The sequence below is a fragment of the Vidua chalybeata genome, chromosome Z, assembly GCF_026979565.1.
Source record: "Vidua chalybeata isolate OUT-0048 chromosome Z, bVidCha1 merged haplotype, whole genome shotgun sequence".
In the NCBI taxonomy this organism is placed as follows: domain Eukaryota; kingdom Metazoa; phylum Chordata; class Aves; order Passeriformes; family Viduidae; genus Vidua; species Vidua chalybeata.
This window is the reverse complement of record NC_071570.1, coordinates 70,956,361-70,974,259: the sequence shown is the minus strand read 5'-3', so window position 1 is coordinate 70,974,259 and position 17,899 is coordinate 70,956,361. Positions and strand designations below refer to the sequence as shown.

The following is a 17,899-nucleotide window of genomic DNA, read 5'->3' as shown; positions in this document are numbered from 1 at the left end:
GTAGCTATCAAAAAACATATTTTAATGCTTTTTACTTAAAGTAGGGTACCTGATAAGCTTCATGTGATACTGTAGTTGCTCCATCCCAAACAGCACTAATCTGGACAGTAACAGGTTTTCCCAAAGGACACAATAATTTAACTCTGGGTGAATTCACATTGACTGAAACCACTGAAAATCGCTCTTGTTCCGTAGGATTATGTATCAAAAGGTATCTGAAAAAAACATATTTACTAAATTATCTTCTGGCAACCGAGCTTCCTCCTTCAGGTTTAATGTAACTGCACATAAATTTTACATACAGAGGATTAAAACAATGTTAGAACAACAGGTACATACCACAACAAATAAATATACAAAACATAACCAAGAAACAATGGATATTTAACATCAATTATTTGCAATCTTCTTTTCTTAAGGCTATTACTTGTCCAAGAAATTTTGAAAATTCCTTACAAAAAATACATCTATTTCCCATTATAATTGCTAAAGAATTCAGTTGCAAGCACAATCAAGATACTTAAGGGCATTGTAAATGTATTTTTCAGGTTGAACTATCAAATTCTCATCCACAATTGCCTCTTTTTAACACAGCTTAGAAAAAAGTGAGTGAAGAAAACTGGCTCTTCATATATATATTCACTAAAGGAAGTAGCTTCTCTCTCCTATAAGGGAAATATAAAACTATTTAAATTATAATTTAGCATCATTTACTATGGCAAATATTTGCATATCTTCTTAATAGGTACATATGGAAAAACCATTTTTTTCCATAGTCTTCCATTTGAACACAGATTATGTTATTAACCAAAAGAATCAGCCCTGAGCTGAAGACAGCTTTTATTAGTCTAAATATTTTTTTATTATTATTCCAGGTTCATGTATTGTAAGGTATAGAAAAACATTTGTAGTATAGAAGGTATAGAACATTTGTGGTTCATACATCTGTAGGACTATCATTGTACTTCTTGCCTTTTCACTGACAAGCTCAAAGAATGGAGTATTCACAGCTGTTCCCTGAAGTTTCCCTCAGTTCATGTCATCCTTTTGAAGAAGTCTTTTACAACAAAAGCCGCTCTTGCCAAAACTTCTGGTGTCTTCTTAACTATACACAGTAGAACCAATACTCTATCTTCAACCTCCTTAACACTCCACTGTTAAGCAATTTACTTCTTCATGGGATCTGATCTTACATCAGCTCCCATGAGATCCATTTCTTACTTATCAAATCACTCCTTCCACATTTCTTCTAAAAAGATTCTCCTTCTCTGCTCTGTGTTTTCTATGCAGATTCTTCAGGGTTTTGTCCATGGTTTCATTTCTTTTGCTTTCACATCTTAAACCTCAAATTCAATTACCCCCTTCATAGACCAAACCACTTCACCCAGAATTGTCTCCATCCACCCAACCTACAAATCTCATTCAGAATCCTGACCAGGTCACCATTTCCCCCTTATCTTCTTACTGGCTTCCTTTGTTTGCCTGCATCAAACTTGGCTAGTAAATTTCACAGCACTTCACTGCTACCCTATTATTTCACAATCAGTATGAAATGAAAGGTCAACTCCAACTTCTCATTAGTTAAATAAACAAAATCAGAGGCCTTATTAGCTTTTTAGATCAAGAACTTTTGGATTACTTGCCATATATCAAATGAGCTTCCCATTAAAAATATTTTCTTTTTAACTCCTTAAATTCCTGTGCTGAAGTATTGTTTAAATCATGACTTCAAACTATACCGATGATTTTCAATGTGCATTTGTGATCACAACCAAAAATGCTTTTGGATGCTTTCTTTTGCCCTGTTTCATGCTGAAGACTCCTAGATTACTAGACAATGTAATAGTTAACCATATTCTGGGTTAGCTTTCAGAGTCTTTAAGAATTTGTGTAAGACTTTCTGAGAACTTCCCCTAGACTTGGGTAGGGCAATTTACACTTCTGCTTATGTGGAGCTGTCTTCTTTCAGAGAAAGATTTTAATTTAAATGTTTTGGTTCATCTCAATAGGTGTTTTTGTTGGTTTGTTTTGGTGGGTTTTTTTTTATGACATCCGTGGAATCAAAAAACCTAGCTAAACCAACCCAGCCCTCAGTCTCAACCCATTACAAATTAGGAAGAGAAATTATATCAATTTTTTTTAAGAACTCCTCATGTACTCTGAAAAAAGAGTGTTAGGAACTATGTCAGAAACAATACAGACTGAGAGATGATTGAACACCAAAGCTCAAAATAAATCCTCATTCTCATCCATCAACAGAACACCACATCTTTTTTTCTTTATTCTTCTTATACAATTGAATTTCTCAATTTTTATGCCTCCAAGTAAAAGGAGACCTTATGCATATAATAATTTTCAGTAATGCTACACATCCTCATTAAATTTAAATTATCTGCCAAGCAAAGAACATATTAGTGCAAAAAATATTTCCAGAAACTTTGTTCACCTTCCCACAGGTACAAACATATTTCACAACTTTAATTAGTTGCATGACAAATTTACTTATAACAAAAGACCTTATGAACTGCAGTATTATTATTATTATATTTCATCAGGCTATTTAAAAAATTGTATTAGATTAAACAAATCTATTGTTGTATCAAAATGTATACATTTTTTAACTTCTTGAATCAATGTATTTTAAGTTCATTATGTGTGCGCAGAGTAATAAAATAGAGGAAGCTAGCAATGACAGGGCAGATTTTCAGCACTTAAAATGCAGGAGTTTTGACTAGACACTAATATCTTGTTTTGACATACTATTTCAGGAGGACTGTAGTAGTTATACAAAGCAAGACATAATTCTTGTGCATATACAAAAGCACCAACTAATGTAATTAAATCACATTACTTCTGAAGTACCATCCAACTCCCACCCTTAAATAATATCCCACTATAAAAATTGTAGATTTTATTTGAAAAAAAAAGAGCTACACCTTACTTAAGCTGTATCATTGCAAAGACTGTCACACAAAAAGCTGTGTACAATGGCTTAATGCACTGTGGTTGCATTACAGAGAGAAGGAACTTGATAATATTTAAAGGTTTTCTATTCCTTATCTTAAGGCATGAATATTACTGTCTTTCAAAAAAAGCAAGCAAATATTTTCTTTTCATTATTCAGTTAACTGGTCTTTGGCAACAACACCAAGAAAACTATTAAAGTTTACATATTTCATTCAGTTAAAGAGTGAAGGGCTATTGGTAAAATTAATATGAAAAATTATATCTGAAATATTTTACATTAGAGGCACCATTATGGCCAACTGTCAGCCATCATTTATTTTATTTATTCAAGAAATCTAAGAATCCTAAAACTATGTTAAAATAAACTGCATTGATATAAAAACCATGACTAAACCACTCACATGGAGACCACGCATTTCATCACTGCACAGGGAGCAGGAGTTAACTGCTCCCAATCCATTCAAAAAAGAGAAGTTATTGTAGATTTGAGCTCTTAATCCTGAACTGGAAGCATCACAAATATTTGAAATTTAAGAAAAGCAAATCCTGACACCTTTTCAGACACTTTCGGAAAGATATACTGTGCATTCTTTTACCCCATACTTTTTTGGGTCTCTGAAACTCAGAACAGCATGAGCACTTTCCCTAGGTAATCTACTATTAATAACATTAATAAACTCTATTAAATATATACATACAAGAATATTTTGATCAGTCTTTCCTGTAGTACAAGATTTAACTCATTGTGGAACATTTTCAGCAAGAGGTAGAACACCCCTCCCCTCCCACCTCCCCACTTCTTACTTCAAATACTTTCATTATTAAATTAAGAAAATATGTAAAGTGCTGTAGCTTTATTTATAGACATGAATAAAGATGATTTGTTTAGATCTCTAACAACTTTAATCTCTGTCTCCTAAAATAGTATTTTTTCTTAAACAGAACAGCTTCAGTATTTCAAAAGATCACTGTTTTCTGTTTCTCCAATGTGCATAAACATATAGGCATATATGTTGATACACACATTTACTGGTAACACCTGCAACACAATTACCATAATTACCACTTCCTTTTGAAGTTCATTCATCCTTCTTTCTCAAGGGATGCATTCAACTAAGATGAGAAACCACAATTCACTACTAGTAAATGTCAGAGCATCATCAGTGATAAGGGCTTATTCAAAAACCACCTTTCAAGGCACTTGGGATTTACAGTTCAAGACAACAGTGTTCATTGTTCAGCAGAATAATTTTATTCAAATACATCTGGAGAACCAATTCCTTGAGGACCTCTAGCTCAGATAGATCAATTTCACTAAATTTCTACAGCAAACCTTCTGAGATGGATTGGAGCATTTTCCATTATAAACGGTTTCAGATTCAGTTCTTTGGACCCATAAGCACAGTTTTAATGCAAAGTTACATGAACAAAACTTTCAAAGCTGATTAGTTCCTTTCACTCTTCTCTTATAAAGGCCAAGGTAAAAACCACCTAAGCGGTAAAAAAAAAACAAAAACTGAAAACTGAGAAAAGATACAAGCCATGAAGCTAAATTATATACTATATCAGTGGTCTTCAAGTGAAGAACAAAAGAGAACAGATGCATGTGAGTTCTGAAAGAAACAAGAGAGGAGTAATGAAAACAGATTTAAATGTTTTACGCTATAGAGAAAAGGAATTTAAGTAACTACATATGTTAATAGTCACCAGAGAGGCTGTTGGGTGAGAAACCACAATTCAGCTAGAAATGTATCCTGAGTTCTTGACTCCTGATGGATTTTGATAGACTAGGACTTTAAAATTGTAAACAAAACTGAAATTCTCTAAAAAAAAAAATAACATCTCACTGGGTAATAGAATCAAAACTGTCTCACATCTTAAAATTACAAGGAAAAATTGCTTCAAAAGATGGCAGAAGAGTCAGTAGGTAGTAATGTTTAATTACAAAACACGGATATATATGAGGTAGAAACAAACTAGGGCTTAATATTTAAACTACATAAAGCACTGCTTGCCATAGTAGCTTCCAAAATACCATTAAAAATCAAAACTATGAGACTTCTGATGTCTTCTGATAATGAAATTTCAACAAAAAAAAAACCAAAAGTCCAAGAAAATGACAATCCTAAGAAACTGTCATGAATTGCCATTACACAGATGCATGTCTTTGGGGATGGAGGTACATGGAAGGAAAAGATTCAAGACCATCTACTTAAACCAGGCATTTATCTGTTCATTGTGCAAATATGTACAACCTCCCTTGAAGAAAAGACTTCTATGATGCTTGCATTGAAGCCCAAGAAAACATCAAGATACTTATTTTCCTCTTTTTTTTAAAAATACATAATAAAATCATAAGTAACTTGAGCACAAAAATTACTCCCCTGTTATTTAAAAAGCCCTCTCCTTGCTGTAGGGGGCCACGGGGAAAAATACAGACTAAAACCTAAATTAACAATTCCCTTTTCTTAAGAAGGAAAACTCTACTGAATATTTACTCAAACTGGTAGGTAAAAAAAAAAAAAAAAGTTATGTCAAGTTACTTAGCTCTTTTCAAAACTCTAATGGTCCCTCATATAAGGGTCAAGGCCTCCTCAGTCAAGAGTACGAATAACATGACATTTTAAGTACAGGTCCCCTCATCCATTTTGTATGCTTTTCTGCTAGGAATTACTAAAGATGACCTATAAAATATAATCATAGAGCCTATAAAATAATTGTTCTGAAAATAAATGCCATATATACAATCTTCAGGATATTATCTGTTCATAGTGCTCCTCTGGTTAATACAAAAATTAGACTTTTTCCAATATCTCAATCTATGTTGTGTACTTAATATTCCTTTAGGAACAAAACTCATCAAAAGCCAACTGTGCAGGCTCATGATTGTGACACTCTCGTTGGCAGCAGATTAATGCTTTTTTCCTACAGCTCTTCTATCAGTTATTAAATTTGGCTTCAGAAGCTGTGTGTTTCACAGCATTTCAAGACACTTTCCAGTTCTATTCAAAATTCATTTTGTAAGAAATTTAGGCTACAGAGAAAGTTTTGGACAACATTACTCAAACCCTCATGCATGAAAGTCTTCTGACCAATGTCCTCCACTTTTTGAAAGTATTTGAGTCTGATTCATGCTAATTTCAAAGAAAATTTGACTCTGAAGGTATTTTAAAACAGCCTTATTACCATCTCTGTGAAATGAATATTTATTTCTCAAATGTAAAATATTCTTATGATTTCACCCAAATTATACTTCTTCTACTGCATGTTATTGCAAATACTGAACTCTGTGTCTCTGTGTACATCGAACTGTTATCAGTGACAACTGATCCACAACCTTTTTTCAATAGTGGGAAACTACTTAAAAAAAAAAAGAAACAAAAAGTATCAAAATCAATTTGTCAATTAATTTTGATATAAAACCCCATAAGTCCTGAGGAGCTACTTAATGTATTTTGGAACAAATATGCATGGATATTTGTCCAATAATATAAAAATAATATTCTTCCTAGTTCATATTTCAAAAGGGAACAAAATCAGCAATACCCATTAGACACATCAGAGGTTTTTCTGGGCTTTTTTCCAGAAGGGGAAGTGCAATGTTAAATCATACTAACTTACAGAAATCTGACATTAAGGATTTAGGATATTTCTTTTAGAAACAGAATTTCTGGAGGATGAGGAGAGGGAGGGGTGTAGAGAGGCAAAGAGAAAATGCAGGATTTTCAAGTATGAGGAAATTTCTTGACCCTTTGCATTCCCACAGAGAACTGATCTGCTGCTGCCAATCTACACAGTTAGTACTAGTAGTTACTGCACTGCTCAATACTCCTCACCACATGTGAAACCCACCTATCTACAGTAATAGTAAAAAAAAAAAAAAAATCACCAAAAAAAGACCTCCACAACCCCCTCAAACATCACTCTGTAAACATTTAATGCATAAAACAGTTAAAATACCCAGCACTCAGACAATCTTTCATCAAAAGTGATACAAAAGCATCCAGCTTTCACAACAAATTTGCCAAGTGACAAAATAACATTTGTCAGAGGAAAAAACCTTTTTGTCCTGAACAGAAAAATCTGTTTTCCTGTACAATGAACAATAAATTGCTGTGCTTGTGCACAACAATTCCAAGCAGAGATATTCTCTCATTAGAGCTACCAGTTCTTATACAAACATCATGCAGGCTTTAAGATCACTGGAAGGTCTTACATGTCTTAAACCAATCCCTTTTTCTCTTTTTTTCCACCTAGTCAAACAGAGGCCTATGCACAAAACAGACTGTTCTATAATCTTAGGTCATGTTGGGTATTACAAAATACCCCTTTTTCGCTATGATTCCCAGAGTAAACTGAGGAGACAAAGGAAAATCTAGATATTAATAAAACCCCCCTGTAGACTAGGAGGTTGCTGTAGCTTGACCTCTTAGACAAAATGAGAAATCAGTAGGGCAAACTTTGAAAAATGCTACAATTGCAATTCTTGAAAATGTCCAAATCCGATGACATTATTCTGCAGCTCAAGTACCAGTTTTTCTAATATAAAATTAAATTTTTAATTATTTTAGACATTTCCTCCAATTATGTCTTCCTACTTTCTACTGTATGTATAATGACTGTAACAAACCTTGCAGGCATTTATAGACTTATCTTCCTTATTATCAGTCTTTTCAAACTAAACAGATGATGCTCTTTCAACATCTCTTTGGTTGCTTTCTATGACTTAGTGCTCTTGTTTTTCTATTAACCCTTTCCAGCTTCTCACTCCATACTTTTGATGAAGCCTTCATCGCTCTTGAGTATAGCACTTCAACGCTCTTGAGTATTTCAGCTGCATTTTACAAAGAGCATTTCCACTTAAATCATCCCAGAGCAAAACTGCCTTTGACACCATACAAGTAACTCTCTCAATTCCATCTTCTGTTGTACCTAGTCTTCTTCTGCTTCACTAATGTCCATTTGGTCAGTCTACACACTATTCTTCCACGTGATGTGCAATACTTCCACTTGCCTGCTTCTTTGATTATGAAATAATGTCTCCAGTTTACCAAGAGAGTTTTAAATACTAATCCTATATAGAGAGGTTGTTGCCAGTATGATATCAACTTTTATAACCTATTTACATTCTATTGTGTTGGCATGACAGATAGAAAATAAAATAACTTTTGACTTTAATATCTTGCCTAAAGAAATCTTTACTTGTTTTTTGGCCTTACTTTGCACAGAAAAATTCCACCCTACTCAGATTGATACCAAAGAATAAAATTTGAACAATATGTGATATCCAACATTTACCAATGAACATTTATCAATGAACATTTAGAAAGCAGCTAGGCAACCAGCAAGTCTGTCTATTAACTGTGTGAAGGTAGCACAAAGCTAAGGAGCTAAAGTCAAAGCAACATATAAAACTACAGTGAATTGTGCTTAAACTGCATCAACACACCCAATTATATTAAAATAGTTTCAAGAGTTTCTAGAGATTTAACATACTTCCTCTGAGATACAGTAGATACTGAAGCCATTCACATTCATAACTATACAATCCTAGACATTTAATTAAATTGAGAAGTCTTTTGTTTATGATTAGGACCTATGCTCTCAGATATAGTGTCAGATGTAAACACAAAATCTGGGGCAGTAGGAATATGAGTCATTTATTAAAAATCAAGTTAAACTATCAGCTTTCTATTAAGTCATAGAAAAGCAGGTTCTTCCCCAAGAGAAGATTCAATACCTTCCCCCAAGGGTCTTTTAATTGACTGGATAAAGTCTAAGGAGATTTATCAGTTTACCTAACAATATAAAATAAATAATAGTAACATAGTTATCTATATCACATCCTGATAAGCATCTTATAAATTCATCAATACTTTCACAGATGTAACATGAAAACAAAATCAGTTTACATCAAAGCAGCAAATTATAATCCAATTAAACTGTTCATTCTAGAGTAGAATAATAATCTTGAATATATATAATAAAATGTTATCATATATGAAGAGAAATAATGGGATTTTCCCCTCTTCTTAAATAAGACATCTTTTGCAGTTTATGAATAATATCCTGCATAAGAGTTAGTAGGATGGTAATCTTAACCTCAAATTACCAGCACACAACATAAATTTGTGTTGCTTTCACAAGGTGTAAAAATGTGGAAACAGAACCTATTATCCAGGGATCAGCTTTTCATTATACTATTAAACTGGTGACATCAAGAAATAAAGAGACACTATCAATAAATAAGTAAATTCACAAGAATCTAGTTCAGCAGAGTTACAACTAACACAATACAATGCCATAATTATAATAGCATTTGAAAATAAATGTGTAGTTTAGATATAGAGCTATGCTTAAATTACATATTATTTCTAAGAATAGTAATGTCTGACAGTTCTAGTTAACATACAAATAAATAAAACCAGTGATTCTGTGCTTATAAAAAAATAATCTTAGCTTGACATTTCAGAATCACTGCAGGATTACCCTTCCTAATGACAACCCCAAATCTGAACTTCTGACTCAGTAATAAAGATGAGAGAACATGCATTTCTATGAATTCTCTCTTTTGTAACTTTACAGAGAAATCTCTATAATATCCATTGCTCATGCAAAAGGCAGAATTAGGCAGACAATAGGCACATAATCCTCCACTCTCACAGGAAACATGACCTTTGTGTGGCTTTCTCAAGAACAAACCATGGAACACCCTCAAAAAAACACCATTCACAAAAACCACAGACAACGGCACAGCAAGATCTATATATTTTGAGAACACGAAGAAAATCAACATCAACCTAAGACAAGACTTTTAAATGTTATGTACCTACTACATATGCCAGATACACATACTTCCTATGATTTAGATGGATTGTAGTGGCACGTATATCCTAATCTGGAGCACATAACTACTCTCCAATTAAAGATAAAAGGATTAAGTCCAAAGGCACTATTTTAAATTTTTCTTTTACCACAAAGTTGTGAGATGTTCAGAGGTCCAAGATGGGCTTGAAGCCCCCTGACTTTTTCAGGATCAGGAAGTACCTTCACTAAAATCCTTTCCTTGTTCCTCTTGTAGTGCAGGCTTTATAAATCTGCATTTAGAAGGGAAAAAAAATCTGGTTCAGAAGAGCAGAAAGACTTTTAAGTATTCCATATCACTTCAGTCTGTGCCTTGAGAGCCTTGGACTAACTACAATATTGCCTCAGTAAAAAGGCTGAAGGGGCCAGTGCCTGGAAAAAAAAGAAATAATACACAAATGTACTAATATACTTAAAATATGTATATCCTACCTCCAAAACGTCTTCAACAAGTACATGCATATGATGCAGATCTTTCACCTGTATTCAATCATTCACTACCATATTTCTTCATAATGATCACTTTCTGTGCTTTGAAAACAAGATCAGGGTTTTTCCTTCCCCTAGAGTACGTTTAGTTCACCTGTTCCTTCTGCATTTCATACTTCCACTACAGTGTTCTTATTGTAAGACCTAATTGTCATATTTTAGTTTAATGTTGCAATTTTTTGTAGCTACTGAAGTATCAAACACCTTCACTGTCTGATTGCACGGGTACAGCAAACCCCAACAAAGGATGCTGATATTCTGTGCATTGAAATGAAAGGATTAATTTGTGCAATTTAGAAAAACAGCAAAGATGCTATGAATCCTACAAATTATAAACTTATTTACAGGTTTAATTTTGCAATGGCAGTTTCAAAGACAGCTGGTAGACAGAAACATTTAGAACAGACTGTCATTGGTTCATCCACAGTAAGAGACAAAAACTGAAAATAAGTTTGATGTATAAGAATTTTTATACACTAAAAATTAATTTTTATAAGTTTGAAATGTAACAACTTTTAGACTAACTTGAATTCAGAAGCATAGCATTCAAAAACTGAGTTTTAAAAAAAATAAAAATTAATTCCACAAAAAGCTTTAAAGTACAATTAATTGCAAATCAAAGTTGCTTTTTTCTTCTTCATAATGAAAATATATTGCACCTCAAAAAATGTTCCACCATTCAATTCTACAGCCCTTAAACAAAACCAGGCATTCATCTCATTGAGCTTATTTGTTGTTTTGTTTTTAGAATTCAAAGATAAACTTTTAAAGAGATGTCAATTACCAGTGCCTGGAGTCAGTTCTGAGATAAGCCCGTATGAAGTACATTTTTAAATTATTTTTAACACAAAAACTAGAAAATTTGCACAGAAAATATGGAAACCTCTGAAAAACTATTATGACCTTACACAAAGAAAGAGAATAAAGAGATCAAGGTGCTGTGAAACTCTTCCATACCCCTCACTTCCTCTCCCATTAGACATAGTCAATGGAGAGTTTGCTGGTTTGGTCATAAAGATAGTTGCGCAGCTAAGTTCCACCTAAAAAACAGAATGAATGTATCATGCTTTTTTGTTCAATTTGAATGAACATCACTTTTACCAGAATGATTCTTACTGAAATAGTTATTTCAAGTTCACATTTAGTAACATTTCAAGATTCAGACGTCTGAGTTATCCTGAGTCAGCCAAGCATTTCATTGCTTCTGCAACAGCTCTTCCATCATGAAAACCAAGGAGAATGCTTTTTAAATATCCAATCAATTTAGCCAAAATGACCTTGAGTTTACTACAAACAAAACATGTTCCTGGCAGTTACAGGTCACCTGAAATCTAGTAAATTGATCAGGCAGCTGAACACTGAGATTAACGCTTTAAAGTAATTTTCAAAACACCATTAGGCTGTATCGAACCTAAGCAGCCAGCGTATTGGATACTAAAGTGCAGGCTCTTCATATATCACCTCTAAAGTATTTTCTAATTTTTCACCTCCTTGCACTACTGTGTGCTTAATAGAAGGGCTTAATTAAGTATTGTTTCCTAATAGAAGCAGTAAGTATTAAGGCTTGACTGAGTATTCATCCTGCCAACTTCCCTGAAAGATACTAATTCAGAGGTTTCACTTAAACACACAAGGCTGTGCATTTTGCAATCACTATTTCATCCAATTAAAACTTAAAAGTATTGGTTTGCTTGTTCTTTCAAGATCTGTTTTCTTCTCTGGGTAACAGGTGTGTATATTAACAATGCGTGAATTGCCACAAATATTTATATGAACACATCTTAAATGTTGCGGTATTCTTTTCTGTTTTCTTTAAACTTGTTTTTTTTTTCTTCATTGAGATTTGAAAAGACCTTTTCTTCCCCTGTCCTTTTTTTTCCCAGCAGTTTTGGAGTATAACTAGGAATACATATGACTCTGATATCATGCAAGCATAAAAGGCATTTAAGATGTTTACTATTAAAATGTCAAATGCTGTTGGAGGGTCCTCTCCTTGTAACTACATTGGACTAAAGTTTAGATAGATTGTACCAAAACTGGCAACACAGGTATAAAGGGGGAAAAAAAGGAAACAAAAAAAATCACCGCGAAAGTTGCCAAATAAAGAGTATTAGGGTGATCCAGTTACATTCTAAGCTCACAAAGACACAGTTACGGCAAGTGACTAACAAAGTTTCCTTCTCAAATTATTCTTGCTGTAGTCATCCAACCAAATACAGTACTGCTCTGTCAAGAATTTATGACTTTGGTACATTATTCTCTATCACACATTAAAGTTAGCAATATAGCTTTAATTTCTGCATTAAAGTGCTGTGTTGAGAAAGCAGTGAATACTCTGCCAAGTAATTTTTGAAAAGACTATCAAATTGAAAAATTATAGAACTAAATTGGGATTTTCTTCCTCAAAAAATACCACGCATTTTGGACCTAATGGTATAAACACAACCTATGCCAAAACTTTATTAAATACAACTTTATGCCAAAACCTGCTCAAGGACAACAAAGTAAGGATAATAGCCAAGATTATTTTGTATCCTCTGTTTGAAAAAAGGAAACATTCTTTTACAAGGTGGGTATCACTAAACAGCTTTGACAGATCTTTGAAGAAATAATTGATATCATCCTATCATTAATCCCCTAGGCAACCCAAATATTTCAGCTAGTGGAAATAGTGTCTGCTAAGCTATAAAACTGGCCTAATAAGAAGGTTATCATATCATATTGTTCCTCTAAGATTAGTTGACAAAAGTTATTTGTGGTTAAATTATAAGAATAGCTGGTCTAGCACAAAAAAAAAAATCCTAAATTGATGATTTTTAAAAATTTTTCAGTACCATAGGATCTTCAGTTCAGATAGGATAGAGTGCAGTGGAGCTCAGTATTGAAACTGCCCAGCTAGGTACATGAAGGTTCAGGAGTTAAAACAAGAAGGGGGAAGAAGAGATAAAACCTATTTGTCATTGTTAGCCTTTTCACTAAGGTTCACCATACTGTGCCAAACAACACCAGTACAAGATCCAAGTTGGTGCAGACAGTCAATCCAGTCATTTGGTCGTGCAGCATGCCCCTGCAATGCTGTCTCCAGAAAACAGCACAGATAGAAATAGGTGGAAAACCCTTCCCTTCACAGTCAGTGTGCCCTTCATCTGCTGCTGACAGCCTAAACTGGATGACAGGAGGTTCAAACACACCCCCCACCCACCAAATCCAGTGAGGGCAAGCCTTTTGCCATTCAGAAAGTATGGTCTCTGGTAGACTGTTTCTGAAAACCTATTATTATACTAAATAGCTGGGCAGTAACAGAGTATGAGCCAGCATCCAATTTATCAGCGCACTCACTGGGCTTTGTCTCCAAGACATGCAGTAATTTTAAACTTTAGAACAAGACTGAAGTAGTTCCATATCCAGTTGGATAGTATCTTGTGAAAGCTCCATTTTTCAGCTAAATTAAATATTTTTTTTAAAAAGCATGCAACTTCATTTATCAGTTAAAATGTATTTAGTGTAATTAAAGACTCCATAATTTCAGTATTCAAAAGCCTGATCATGAGACCATTTAGTCATCCTGAGGTCACAGAGTCACGTTAAGACCTAAAATACCCTGTACACCTATTTCACCAAAATTAACACATTACTTTAAAAATACACACTTACAGATTCATAAAGATATTACAACAGCACTACAGAGAAGAGATGCTCAGGTGGGGGCAGAAACAACACCCAATAGGTTTCAGGTGGCAGCTGCTTAGAAGCAGTTTGAAAGACAATTCTCAGCTGCACAACAATATGGAGATACTTCACACTAGACCATTAACAACTGAAAGATAGAGCTCTTCCTGCTTTTTTTTTCTTCCATGTAATAGAGTTGTCCTAGCTCTCCTGTACAGTCTGTCAGATCAGTTTTCACTACCGACTACAACTTTCATGAGCAGTGAAGAGAGCACTTAACTAAAATATACCCAAAAGGACGGATGGATGAAACAGGCAAGGAGCACACTACCAACCATGGTCCTGTAGAAAGCTGGTTATATTTGCAATCAGTAAAATAAGGAAAAAAAAAAATTAAAAGCCCTTACGAGTTTCCCATCAGCAGTGTCACTCTAAAAGCACAGGTGATATGAACCACACTTATGTAAGAATAACCAAAAGAGAATACAGGCATTTTTTTTTAATTCTGACACAGAAGTGCAAAAATACAAAAAGCTAAATAGTAATCAAAGAAAAGTAACATCTTGTCAGTTACACTGATTTAATTTCTATGCCATATATTGACATATTAGAACATACTAGCAGAAAGAAATCTAGAGATTCAATTACACACAGATTAATAATAAAGACTATTAAGAACAGAAGATAAGCAAATAACAAAGTTTTGGTGAAAATAAGTTTCTAAAATCTGCTGATGCCCCGAAGTTTTAAATGGAAAAAAAAGAGTTTCTGTCTTATAAGCTTTAAAGTTTGAAGTTTAAGCATAGTAATTCTTAATAATAGATTCATTGAGTTGAGTTTAAGCTTCTACTGAAAATAACATTTCTCATTAAATGCTACAAGAAAATTCAGATGCAATCATAATATTCACATACTGGATTTAACCAGTAGTTACAGTGTCAGCTTACATACCACTTTTCCCAAAGGTAATAAAGTTAGTGGAGATTCAGGCTACAACCAGAGATAAAGTTAGAAGCCTAAAAAGACTAAGCTAATTTTTATAAGCAAAAACAGTTTAACAAAGATATTCAAATAAAAGTTCTAACAAATAAAACATGAGGTACCGTACACTACTGCATTACTTTCAAAGTGTTTCCAAAAAAGGATGCAAAAAACCCCAGGGTTTAGTCAGTAATATCAACATTCTCTTATAATCTTTCTTTGCCCTTTCTGTCTCATTTTCCCCCTCTTCATTCTTTTTCCCATATTTCTGATTGTGGTCTTTGGAACATATATCACACCTTATATGAGTGTATGGTATCTTCACAATACCAGACAACATGAAGTTAGCTATTTTCTTCTAGAACTATTTTCTTAGTAAGTTAAGACCAGTTTAGAGAATAGCAGCAGTAGTCTGCCAGAATAATACTATTGGTAATGTCATGTATATCTATTTAATTTACAAGTCAGAGGGGAAAAAAAAAGGCAAATGTCTGGAATGAATTAAGATCAAAAAGGGAAAAACTTACTTAGCATATTATGGAGAGACAAAAGTGGAACACTGTATGCAAACAAAAGGTGTATTAGGAGATGAAAAGGGCACAGGGAAAATTTCAACCGCTAACCTAGGTAAGGAAAGCAAAGGCAATAAAGCTACCCTCAAATGCAGAGAAAATCTGCATCATTACTTGACTCCAACCAAGCGCTTATATACTACATACACAGTTTTAGCTAAGACATTTTAGTTAAACAAATAGGCACCTGAGTTCTTGGTCATTTTGGACAAGTTTAAGATAATCTATTAGCACCTATATAGCGCTCCAATAAGAGAAGTCCTATATTAAAAAAAAGCATTCTATAGAGAAAAGCGTACACTAGACAGATTATGCATATTTAGTGCTGGAAGACTGAAGACAGCTTCCCCTAAAAGGTCACAAGAACTAAACTTTACTCATTTTTTCAAATACTTTACACTATATTTTTTTAACAGGAGCAGTTAGTCAGCTAAATAGTTGGACATTTGCATCAATTAGGCAAGTAAGTCTTACTAGCTTGCCACTAGAATTAGAGAAATAAGATACTGACATCAGCAAAAATAGAATTCACTGCTTTTTAAATGAATCTTAAATGTTCTGTTCTGTAAGCAAAAATCTTGCATTATTTGATTTACACAGACAGCAGTTCTCATACCCAGACATCTTATTCACTTTATTTGGATCAGCCACTTTAAATGAATGTGTACATTATTTCAGTTGGTATACTGAGTGTTCATGGGCATAGCAGGATGCCAATTTCAGCTGAATACCCTACAACTACACATAAATAAAAAATTAACTCCTCTTAATATTATGGAAAGTTGGAGTTAAGAGAGAACAGTATCCTAGTTTATCTTCTACTTGATTTTTAAAGACAATTCAGTATTTATAAACTGTGATTCTTAGGCCTTATAAAACTTAACATTTTGTCAACAGACTTAACTGAGGCACCTGTAATTCTGCTTAATTAGAATCTTCTATTGCTTCTCTCAAGCACAATCTATTAATATTACAATGTAGTAAAAGCACACAGAAACAGAACACTTACTTTAGCTGTGGTATGCGAGAAAGCCTATAGTTTTAACATGCTGTGTCCTCTTTCAAATAGACATAATAATATTAGCATAATCTCCCAGAATTTTCCCAGAATTAATTTTCTTTATTTTTTTAAAAACTTTTAGCTCTATTTTGAGCAAAAATTTAAAAAAGAAAAGAAAGAAAAAAAAGAAAAAAAAAGAAAAAAGAAAAAAAAAGAAAAAGAAAAAAGAAAAAAAAAGAAAAAAATTAAAAAAGAAAAAAGAAAAAAGAAAAAAGAACAAAAGGAAAAGAGAAAAAAGAAAAAAGAAAAAAGAAAAAAGAAAAAAGAAAAAAGAAAAAAGAAAAAAGAAAAAAGAAAAAAAGAAAAAAGAAAAAAGAAAAAAGAAAAAAAAAAAAAGAAAAAAGAAAAAAAGAAAAAAGAAAAAAAAAAAAGGAAAAAAGGAAATGGCATAAAAAACTACTTACTAGGTAGAGAAAACACATATATTGCTAAAAGAATCTCAGACGCTGAGTAATATATAAATTATTTACCTTGGTTGCAATGTCAGCTTTATAACTGTCTTGCGTGGCAAAGAATCTTGAGAAGCCTGAACATCATCCTACAAGAGAATGTCTTTGAATTTGCTTTTGAATACACTTCAATGGGTAATATATGAGCTTTGTCTATTATATGCATTTTGTGGAGTACAAAACCACATTAACAACACCGGAAACTAAATCTTATTTTAGCCCGTTACTGAGGATGACAAACCAAAAAATTTAATAAACTAGTACTTCACACTGACAAAAGAAAGACCTTTACTTTGACCAATTCACTGGGAAATATTTGTTTTCACTAAAGACCTTATTAGATTCCATTATCAAATTATTACACCTGTGTTTTCATTTTTGCATACAAGACTTCATAATCACCAACTTCCTTCAAATTTTGCAAATACTTATCACATACTTTTATTAAATTTCTCCTGCAATAAATTCACTCTGAAACAATTCACTGCTGTGCATTTACCACAAGGATTCACTGTGTAGTCTCCTGTGAGTTCTCATTGTTACCTTATATTGTACAAAATGAAAAATTTCTAAAAACATAATTTGGGGGGTGCGTAGTGTGGTACAGGGCTCACTTCCACTGAGGAAAGGTAGAGACAAGACATTGTTATCACTGTTGCATAGCCTAAGAGAACAGCCAAACTGCCAATTCACAGTGCGTTCCAGTCAGTTCTTACAATGGTGACCACCACAGACTTCGAAATTGAAGTGCAGAGTTCTCAGTTCCTCAAAATATCCTTAAAATCATGTTTTTTAAATCCAGCAATTGTCACTTACATTTAAATTTTCTTTCTGCACTGAAAGAACTA

General features: G+C 33.3%; 1 protein-coding gene across 1 annotated transcript in view; it reads right to left on the bottom strand.

Moving 5' to 3' along the window:
• Positions 1-17,899, bottom strand: part of MAN2A1 (mannosidase alpha class 2A member 1) — a 107,232-nt gene that overhangs the window by 38,280 nt on the left and 51,053 nt on the right. Inside the window, exons 12-13 of the mRNA XM_053931908.1 lie at positions 17,073-17,140; positions 50-215 (exon numbers count right to left, since the gene is read on the bottom strand). Of these exons, the coding sequence (XP_053787883.1) occupies positions 50-215; positions 17,073-17,140 (234 nt within the window). The remainder of the gene's footprint in view (positions 1-49; positions 216-17,072; positions 17,141-17,899) is intronic.